Genomic DNA, 10,141 nt, shown 5'->3' on the forward strand with positions numbered 1-10,141 from the left:
GGATGCAATTATCTTCTTCTTGATGAAAGGAGACTCTGTCTCTGATAGGTAAGTATCTAACCATTTTTGGATTATATTGTCTGGTTTATATTAGTTTGGAGCTGCAGCTCACATTCAGGAAGGAAAGAAAATAGCCAACTGTTATCGTTTCATCGGTAAGTATTTTGTAATATTCGAATTTATTTATGATGTCATCCGCCGTGCACTGGTGTCGATCGACGTGCCGTGCAAATTGGAACCGCCGCCGCCGGGTCTAAGCCGCACAGACGGTAAGAGGCCCGATGGGGTCACGCCATAGACATAGAAAAGAGTATGGACTGGAAATACCTACAGAAAAAACGTGCCACTCTGTAAACATAAAATGGCGGTCTTTACTAGGGCTACAAGCTGTTTCAATACTAGGATTACCATACTCGTACCTACTAGATATAGCATTATACTTAAAAAAATACGGCATACAAGTATTCATAAGAGAACAGAAAGGGAAAGTAAAAGGTAGGTAGGTGGTGTACTGTATCTTTCGTGTAAAACTTGTAAGTATTGTATGTTGTGTGCAATAAAGTATATTTGTATTTGTAAAGGAAGGTTTAGTCAAGATTTATCTAAGTCGCTTACACAAATCTATAACATTCATTACATTCTTTATTGGGCGCAGTTCGTATCAACCTGGAGTGTTGGAGTAGGAGTAAATAAGAACAGGAGGTAAAATGAAATATAAATTAGATCGTAAATCTGTTCATTTTCATTAGCAAGTATTTATTTCACACGTTATTAATTATGTACATTATATTTACAATAAATACAAATTTATTAATTTCTAAACAGTGTCAATTTGCTTAGAAACTGTCTTTGTGACACCCTGTCACATTGTTTTTTTTTTTTCATTAAGTCGTTTGATCTTGAGGCGGGACTTGTTCAGCTTTTCTTTTAAATTTTTCATCTCGTCTTCTTGAACTGACTGAAATAAAGTTTAATAATAATGTTAAAATAGTATATGTACAAAATAATCTATAAAAATAAAAGTAAAATATATCTGATTTAAGTGCATTGTGCAGCTGGTTGAATTATACACTCTATATATGTATATCATGTTAAAAATATAAAAAAAGAAAATTATTTGATATACCTTTTCATGTAAATCCAGTCGACACTTTTGGATTTAATATCTGAAATCAAAGATAATAATAATTTACTTATATAAAACGTGTACAACTCATAATTGTTTAGACATAAAACAACTACAGACTTAGTATATACTAAGTTTATTAAGTACATAATAATATGTAGTTGAATGATAGATAGTATAAACGTGTTGTGATAACATGATACAAATATCTTATCTATCTATCCAGCAGTGAGATGATGCAGGCTAGGCTGAAATTTAAATTTAAACACCATTTCATCTGTCTGATCTATAATGTTCAATGTAGGAATAGCATCGTCTCGAAGACGCCTCCACTTTGAATTAGGAACACACATAAATGAATCCGCAGTAAAATGTTTCGAGCAAATACGGCTGTACTTATTTGGAATCCAATTTCGTCTATTAATGCGAATTATCCATTCTTTCTCTTTGTTATCGTCTACAGGAAATCTAAAAATTAAAAGTATCGATAATTTTAGTACATCACTATGGACAATCAACATAACCTCAAATCAATTCCGTATTCATCGATGAAACGTATAATATAATGGATATCTCAAATATTTTATGCTACAAATCTATTCAGCAAAACATATTACTTTCCTAAAATTGTTCAGCAGTTCACATTTCACTAGAAAATTACAAAAAACTTACCGATGAAACGACAGAAGTTGTTGGCTATTTTCTTTTCTTCCTGAATGTGAGCTGCAGCCCCATACCACACAAGACATAATGTCACACAGTCGAGACACTCAATTATTTGATATAAATAAAAGTTTCTTTCCATTTATTTGGAAAAATATTGTTAAATTATCACTTAAAACAATCTGAACACAAGACACTCGTAAACACAGTTGACGCGACCGTGTCAAATAGTTCGGTAAATATAAGTAAAATCTTCTTATGTATGTTACTATGTATTTGGCCGAGTTAAAATGAGTCCAATAGGTCCAAATGACATTTCATGTTGTGACAACCTCGGAAAAAATGAAGCAAAGAGCGAATCATTTGTCCTTTTCTCACTCATAGTTTGTGTCGTAAGCTAGAAGAGAGCCGGTTTATAGTTTCTGAATTCTTATTTTAGCCTTCCTTCTATGCTTTAGTTATTATTCTGAGGCATATACACTGCACTATAGATGTAAAATGCTCGAAACTTTCCATTTCTTTCGGAAAAATTGAGCAAATTTCATTAAATTTCCGGAAAGATTGGAAAAAAAGTAAGATTTCAATGCATATTTAGAATAAAACCGTTTTACCTTTAAAAATATATTAGAAATAGTAAATAGTATCTTACAGGCTTTCTTAAAGCAAAATTATTATTAGTGGGTGAATAAGTATATCTTGGATTTATCCTCCTCGTACAAAAAATAACTTTCACAAAATGTCGTAAGAATAACTTTTATTTCAAGTTAGATTGATAAATACACTAAATATACAGGGTGGCCAAGAAGTTCAGGTTCAAAATGAAAAATACAAGGTCTTTGGAAAAATTAGAAAGAGGGGCTCATTAGCTACCAGAAACACCCCCATGTATGTTCAGCAATTATTTACGGTTTAGGAGATATGACCCATTTTGTACCTTTTTCTAGATTTTCTACCTTACTTCAGAAATCCAGAAATAATCATTTTGTCGCTATCCCTTCACATCACCTTTTATCATTCCATTAATCATCAAGAAAAAAATACGTAAGACATGGCTGTATGGGCATAGTTCCCTTTGCCTTACCCTTCGGGGAAAACCAAAACAAAAAAAAGTTAGGTCAGACGTGTATCCGAAAATGTTGCTGTCAAATTATGTGATCGATGGCGTCCGTTTGTAACGTCATGTTGAATATGAATTTTGAATTTAAGTTTATGATCCAGTGGAATATATTGTGAACATACATAAATAAACAGCATAAAAATGGAAGAATCTATGAATGAAATCGAGGTTAACCAGACCCTCCAATCGCCACCGCGTCGAAGACGCTCAACATTCTTCGAAAAGAGAGAATCGATTGGTGAGTATTTTATCCTGTATTCTGTTGCTGTTTTATTTTATATTCAAATAATACTACTTTACATACTTAGAAATACACAGAAAGTATAAGTCATTTGTTTTGTTTACTTTGCAGTACCCCAAACATTGTCGGAACATGCTGAACCAAATGTGTGTAAACAAACTACAGAAACTGCCGACGAACGTATCGAGAATCTCTCAAGGTATGTGAAGCTTATTGCAGCATTAACATTGCCAATTTTACGAAAAAAAATGTATGAGGACATTATTATGTAGGTATTTCTTAACTATGTAGGTCATCAATGGTTAAATTTGATTGCAGATATTATGAAAAATTGCTTGCAGAGAAAGAACAATGGAAAAAAGAAGTCAACAGCCGGAGAAACAAGTATCATGATCTAAGACAGTGAGTAATCCTTGAATTTTACTGGATTATTCTAATTTTTGTAATATATTACTAATAAAATAATATATTTTCAGACAATATCAGATGGCTCTCAAGACACCAGGCAGATCAAGGATGTCCTACTCAGCACTTTCAGCTGAAGATATAGAGTTTCTAAAAGGCAAGGCAAATATACCAAAACTGGTTGAAAGTCAGTTGAAGCTCCACAAATGTGTGAAAGAGTTAAGAGCACTGTATAAAAGGGCAAATGAGCTTGATAGTGTGATTATCAAACATTGTGAAGAGAAGGTTGATAAAATTACAGAATACATTTTTGAGAACAGTACAATTGAACCTAAAGATTGACAATTTAACCAGAATTATGTAAATAGGCTTTATTGGAATTGATGTAACCTACATAAGGCATTCAGTGTATAATAAAACATTTAGATTACTGTGAACTTATTAGGTAATGATCAAGTATACATATTTGCTATGTTGACCAATTATTGATTTTAGATTTTATCATAATTTAAACAATTATTATGTAACCTTTGTGTGTGAATATGATATTTTTAACTATTTAGTTATTTCCTAAAATATATAGTTTGGTAAGTCCTGTAAATATATTGTTAAGGTTTTACTTACCAGTCTTGTACTTTGTATAATAATGTAAATCTAATCTTATCTAGCCCATAAGATCCCACCCACTGCTGTGCAAATGCTTCACCTTAATTATGTAAAAACCTTATAATAAAGTTACTAACTCAAACATGTATTTTACTGTTAAAAAACTAAATGAAACCACAGACTTAATCATTGAATAACAATTTTATTTCAACATTTCATTGAAAATAATATATAAATTACATTTTACATTCCATTACATTCATACAATTTGAATTAAAATGCTATTATTAAGCTTAAGTAATTGAATTATTAATAAATAATTTAAATACCTACACAGTTGAACACTGAACAAAGTTTAAAAAATATATTGTTTATGTAAAACAATACAATGTAGGTATATTATCATACAATTAATGCTGAACACTATTCCATAAATACAAATTTTAAACCAAGTAATGAATAATGTAATAATGTGTTTCAGAGTATAAATATTAATTTAAAAGAACCAGTAACAATAAAATTTACAGTGGCATAATAAAGAGAATAGTAGACAATAGAAAGAGAAGAGTTAATTGAAAATTATAATAATACATATTTACACTCATTATAAAATACACAACACTCCTAGATGTCAAGTACAGCTTATATCTAAATACAAAATTGCTAAAACTTAATGCAATGCTTGCAATTCCTTATTTATTTATATTTCATCGAAATGACACCACTGTCATCAAAATGTTTAGTTGAACTTAAAACTGTGTTTAGGAACTTATTTATGAATAGAACACAATTTGCGTACCATAATAATTGTATTTAATAATTGCCACTATCTTCGTGTATTGTAAAAATGTTGGTGTAATTAAATTATTTAGATAGTAAGCATACATTATTGCAGGCTGCATCATATGTTTAGAATGTCGATGATTCATTGCGACGGGACTATGAGATATGATCCACTGTTACATACGGCCCAATATAACGTGTGCTTATCTTAAATTGCTCTTCTCTAGAGACAAATACGATTAAATAGACAACACTCAGCTGAGGTGTTTTGTGTGGAAGCTTCGTCTACTTTGCAGCTTCTTCTCCTTAGCAGTCTTGTATTCCCGTCGACATGGGCTGTTTCGCAGGTCGAGTATCGTGTTCACTTTCTCAACTATCTCTTTGGCTGTATCATGATCACATTCAAAGTCATGGGCTTTATACGCTGAGTTTGGATGGAAGAAATTTGTGTTACCTGTAAAAAAGTAGGTAAATTATTGTGTACAACTTTGCACCTTCATTCCTTTTTCGTTTTTTTTTTCCTTTGCAGTAAACATGCAGTAATCTAACTTTCAAGTTTAAAATGGAAAATTCTCAATATTTAATTGATAGCTTACTCAATAAATATTTAACAATGAATCTCGTCACTTTATAATTGAAACCGCGTAAGCGCCTTTTTGAAAAATCACATTTAAATCACACCTAGATGTGATGTGATTTTCTTGAACAAAACCTCGATTTCTTGAATTAATTTCTAACCATACATTTTTACCTACGATGAAACTGGCGTGTATATTGTGAAGTTTTATTATTAAAACTCGTGATTTTTTTCAAAAATATGTGCAGATAAAAAATCTTACCTCCTATACTACTGCTAAAACTAGTGTTGTGACTAGTTGAGTAGACTATTCTGAAAGTACTCTTGTTAGCTTTGGATTCTAATATCTGGCACCACGCCACTGAGTCTATACTGTGCAGGAAGTACTTTGAACGCGACTGAAAAAAAAAAGTTAGTTGTAATTTCTAAATAAACATGCATAAACATTAGACTACTAGCCTTCATTATAACCCTCTGCTAGGCATAGCAAGTTCACGCCCGGATGTTCTATGGGGGTGGCTGTGCAGACCCACAAGTAATCAGAAGGCAACTTGCCATAAATTTTGATACATACACTTCCGAACTGTTTTGAGATATCAAAACTCTTTGTTACCAAAAATGGCAATATTACTTTATAGAGCGCTTAGCAGACCAGCAGGTCAGTCGAGGGACACTTTTTAGGGTCGTTCTGATCACATGCCACTTTTAACTTTTATTTTTTAATGAGGAAAGAAGTTTCCTAGGTCAAAGATAAATTATGTAATTCTGATTACTAAATAAAGTCAGATCTAAAGGTGACAAAAACTCTCTTTTTTCTATTTAACTTATTTATGAATTTTAATAAAGAACAATGTAATAATGGCCCCGATTCCTGCAAACACCGCCTAATTTTATTTTAAGTTATATCCGTCATTTTCATATCCGTCGAAAAGGAAAGGGACGGATGATTCACAGCTCTTAATTTTAGTAAGAATGAGTAAATGAATGTGTCGGGTTATTGACTGATGTAAAATTTTTAGACGGTTGGTTTAGATTTGTGCTTAAAATTGACGTGTGTTCCATAAATTTTATGCTTGTCAATTACCCGTCCCTTTCCTTTTCGGCGGATAAGAAAATGACAGATATAACTTAAAATAAAATTAGATGGTATTTACAGGAATTAGCACCATTAAGTGCGACATTTTGTCGCGTTTTTCTACGACGTCACAGGTTGCTTTTTCATACAATTTCGTGTTTTGACATATAGTTTTTTTTTTTTTTTTTTTTTTTAATATGTATAAACTTGCAATCAGTCCTTGGACTTTCAGCAGTTCTTTTATGTGGTATTATGTCGAGTGAGGCTTGTCCTTCCATTGTTGGACAGCCTTTATTGTGATAGGTTATCCCATATATGTAGCCGTCTAAGGCGTCTCGTATCGAGCAGTTCGCTAAGGTTCTGGGCATAGTGGTTTACATGGTGGTTTTGACATATAGTAAAAAGTAACCGATTTGACTAATTGGAAACTTTGGAGTGGGACTGGAGTGAAGAGATTAGAAGAAATTGATCCCGCCAATATCTACATGGAGGAGAGATTGGTTGCCTCTTGGCAGATCAGTATCCATAATGGCAAAATTATTATACAAATACTGGACTGTGTCTCTTATGAATAACAATCCCTGAACAACATGGTGTAGTGCTCTCAATCTTTTGTTAAGTGATGGTTAGATCATTAAATGCTGTAAACTATGAGGCTGGCATCAAGCAAACCACCAAGAGTGGCTCAAGCCTGGTTAAAATTAGATATAAAAATTAGTTGTAAAATTGATTATAATGACAAGTCAATATTACAAATATCTTACCCAAAATGCGTGTTTATGTGGTATTTGAGGTTCCACCTCTATCCTCTCTAATGAGATACCCAGCTGGACTGGAGTGTTGGTCCTGACTTTCCTCAACATTTGAACTCTGTATGTTTTGTACTGCGGTGCCTCAGCAGCCATTATATGAGACTGGATCTTGTCAAAGTCAGAATCGCCTCTGCCCTTTCTCTCTGCAACATAGAAAGGCAAATGTCACTTTTTGAAGAATATTAAATGAAATAAACATGGAAGATTACCAGCAAGATTTGATAATATCTTTTATAGAAAGCATTTAAATATTTTTGGTATGAAACTCAAAAGATTGGTAAAAGAAACTCCACCTTCATTAACAGCTTTTAAGGCCTTCAACACAGCTTCTGACGTAGCACTGCCCCCCGTGTTGTGTCTTGAAGTGTTCTGTACACTTTGTCCAGAATCTATGGCTTTTGGGAATCCAGAAAATGCAACGTCTCGAAACATTCTAAATCCATCATCTTCTGGTATGGAGAAACCTCCAGAGGTGCCTCCCATTATATTTTTGTTCTTTAATTCTACAAGGCCCAGGCAAGTGAAGCCGAATTTGGAACAAGGCTCATTTGAATCGAGGCATGGGAAGGCCCAGTCTACTTCCCCATCGTCTTCTGCTATGCAAAGCCCGTAGTCATGGACTGATCCAAGTTGTATCTCTGGGTGTTCAATGCTGGAATATAAACATTTAAATAATATGAAAGAAATTTATAACATCAAGTCATTATTATTACTTGTAAATGTAGCCTTTTTATTGTGATCTTATTCAAACTATTATTTTTTTTATATTTTATTTAGATAATCAACAGTTCATAGTGTTACAATTGGTATTACAGCTAGTATTAGTTTGACAAACCAATAATAGACTACCCCAGCTTTCTACTAACTATAAACAATATATACAAAAAACATAAAAATAAGCTTGATATTTAGCTTCAATTTAATATTTAAAGATGTTATTTGTCTTCTTCGCCCATTTGTCTTTTGACCTCCTCCATCTCTTTCCACTTATCCCTGTCTCTCGCCATTTTTATTACTTACCATCACAAAATTATATTAATAATTATATTAATAATTATATTATATTATTAATTATTATATTATTATTATTTTTTATTATTTATTATTATATTATATTATTAATTATTATTATTATTGTTGCACTGTCCCGCACCAAATTGTAATAAAATTTCCTATCCACTGGTTGGTTGTTGGTTGTCTGGAAGAAATTGCTGCTTAGCAATAAGGCCGCCAGATTGTACTGTATCTATCTTCATCTGTGTGAATCTGTTCTGTATGTTGTGTGCAATAAAGTATATTTGATTTGATTTGATTTGAAATTATAAACAAAAATAAATTACCTGTATTTATAGCATGTGAAACCAATAAGGTCCTTAATTTTAGCATTAGCTATGACACAAACGACTAGAGGGTAATTCTGGTGTTTCTCTGGGAGCATAGTCATGAAGATCTTGAAAGACTTTGTGGGCAGCCCTAGTTGTGCTGTGCCATCGAACTTTGCATACTCCAGATATTGACGGTGGGGAAGTTCCGGACATTTTTCAAGCTGTTCACTAAGAAGTGACTTTAGCTTCTCTGGCTTTTTGACTTCAACTTTGGAGAATAAATCTGTTACTTCCTCAGTTGTGGTTTCAGCAGGGTCCTCCCATTTAACTACTTTTATTTTTGCAGCCTTTTTTAATGCTTGCTCTTTCTTGTCTAGCCACTGAGCTCTGTCTGTTCCTAATCTGAAAGGTTTGAGGAAAATAATTAGAGAAATAATAAAAACAGACTCAAAAGGATTTCTATAGAAAATTATGAAACTTAAAGACAAGTAAGCATCATCATCTCCCTAGCATTATTATTTTCACACAGTTCGATTACCTAAGACTTAACAGATCTAGGTTTTTATACAAGTGACTGCCTAAATTGAAGAAAAGCAGTACTATGTAATAACGTAAAAATGGAACCTACTGAGAGGTACCTATTATTATTTCTTTAAAGTTTCAATTGTAAATTACCGTGGTCCTTCATCAACAGGGATGTAGCTGCCATATGAAATGTCGTCGTCTTCACTGTCTTCCATATCGGGATATGGGTCAAATTCCGTCACCATATCTCGTTCCTCTTCATCATCAGATTTTGTTTTAATATGGTCACCATCACCAGATTTTGTTTGTGCTGCTGGAATTTACAAGTTATATAGACAAGTTAGATAATTAATTTAGGGCGATAACTTTATTATATACAGTAAAAAAGTAAAGAAACATGAATGAAACTTTTATCATGTTTGTTTTGTTGTTATTTGGGACTGAAAAAAGACCCATATGATTTACGTGACGTTGTTCAAGGTCTGTAGTATATTTAGAGCCCGCGTTGTGATGGTGATAATAAAATTAACTTACATCTAAAAATTTTGGAGAAATCCCTTCCAGTCATCACTATCTCGCAGAGTCCAGTATCGTCAGTCGCAATGAATGCATCTCTTATATTTTTAAGTAGCCAGATCTTGTTATCGTATGTAGCCATGTTATTCTATTAGTTTTCCTCGATAGTTGTATTCTTGTTCAAATTACGACCATGCCAGCTAAAATACAAAACCTTTCCCAAACAAAATACTGTCAATAACTGTCAAACAAAAATAAAATCTCCATGCTTTAAAAAAATATTTTCGTTATGGTGGTATACCTGTTAATGTTTTCTCTTTTTCACTCATTATGTTTTTATATCGCTATCTTACTCTAACATTGGGTGTTG

General features: G+C 32.6%; 2 protein-coding genes across 3 annotated transcripts; one reads left to right on the forward strand and one right to left on the reverse strand.

Moving 5' to 3' along the window:
• Positions 1–2,914: 2,914 nt before the first annotated feature.
• LOC126380974 (uncharacterized) lies at positions 2,915–4,300 on the forward strand. Its single transcript, XM_050030545.1, has 4 exons — positions 2,915–3,144; positions 3,259–3,346; positions 3,466–3,549; positions 3,624–4,300. Exons 1-4 carry the CDS (start codon positions 3,048–3,050, stop codon positions 3,892–3,894), a joined length of 540 nt encoding a protein of 179 aa, XP_049886502.1. The 5' UTR covers positions 2,915–3,047; the 3' UTR covers positions 3,895–4,300.
• Positions 4,301–4,549: 249 nt separating this feature from the next.
• LOC126380339 (stress-activated map kinase-interacting protein 1) lies at positions 4,550–10,020 on the reverse strand. 2 transcript variants are annotated; one of them, XM_050029711.1, is made up of 7 exons: positions 9,790–10,020; positions 9,406–9,565; positions 8,746–9,132; positions 7,699–8,057; positions 7,358–7,548; positions 5,781–5,916; positions 4,550–5,395 (listed from the first exon to the last, which is right to left on the reverse strand). In XM_050029711.1, exons 1-7 carry the CDS (start codon positions 9,911–9,913, stop codon positions 5,196–5,198), a joined length of 1,557 nt encoding a protein of 518 aa, XP_049885668.1. In that variant the 5' UTR covers positions 9,914–10,020; the 3' UTR covers positions 4,550–5,195. The 2 variants fall into 2 exon arrangements, with proteins under 2 accessions (XP_049885668.1, XP_049885658.1); XM_050029701.1 differs by having other exon boundaries at positions 9,406–9,568.
• Positions 10,021–10,141: the final 121 nt, after the last annotated feature.

Source organism: Pectinophora gossypiella, chromosome 3 (assembly GCF_024362695.1).
Source record: "Pectinophora gossypiella chromosome 3, ilPecGoss1.1, whole genome shotgun sequence".
NCBI classification, from domain to species: Eukaryota; Metazoa; Arthropoda; class Insecta; order Lepidoptera; family Gelechiidae; genus Pectinophora; species Pectinophora gossypiella.

Excerpts from the sequence above, each read along its gene's own strand:
- LOC126380974 (XM_050030545.1), top strand. The coding sequence starts at position 3,048 with ATGGAAGAATCTATGAATGAAATCGAGGTTAACCAGACCCTCCAATCG. Across the intron at positions 3,145-3,258 it reads CGAAAAGAGAGAATCGATTG|TACCCCAAACATTGTCGGAA; the intron begins GTGAGTATTTTA and ends TTTACTTTGCAG. Across the intron at positions 3,347-3,465 it reads CGTATCGAGAATCTCTCAAG|ATATTATGAAAAATTGCTTG; the intron begins GTATGTGAAGCT and ends ATTTGATTGCAG.
- LOC126380339 (XM_050029701.1), bottom strand. The coding sequence starts at position 9,913 with ATGGCTACATACGATAACAAGATCTGGCTACTTAAAAATATAAGAGAT. Across the intron at positions 8,058-8,745 it reads TTCACATGCTATAAATACAG|CATTGAACACCCAGAGATAC; the intron begins GTAATTTATTTT and ends TTTATATTCCAG. Across the intron at positions 7,549-7,698 it reads CTTAAAAGCTGTTAATGAAG|AGAGAAAGGGCAGAGGCGAT; the intron begins GTGGAGTTTCTT and ends TCTATGTTGCAG.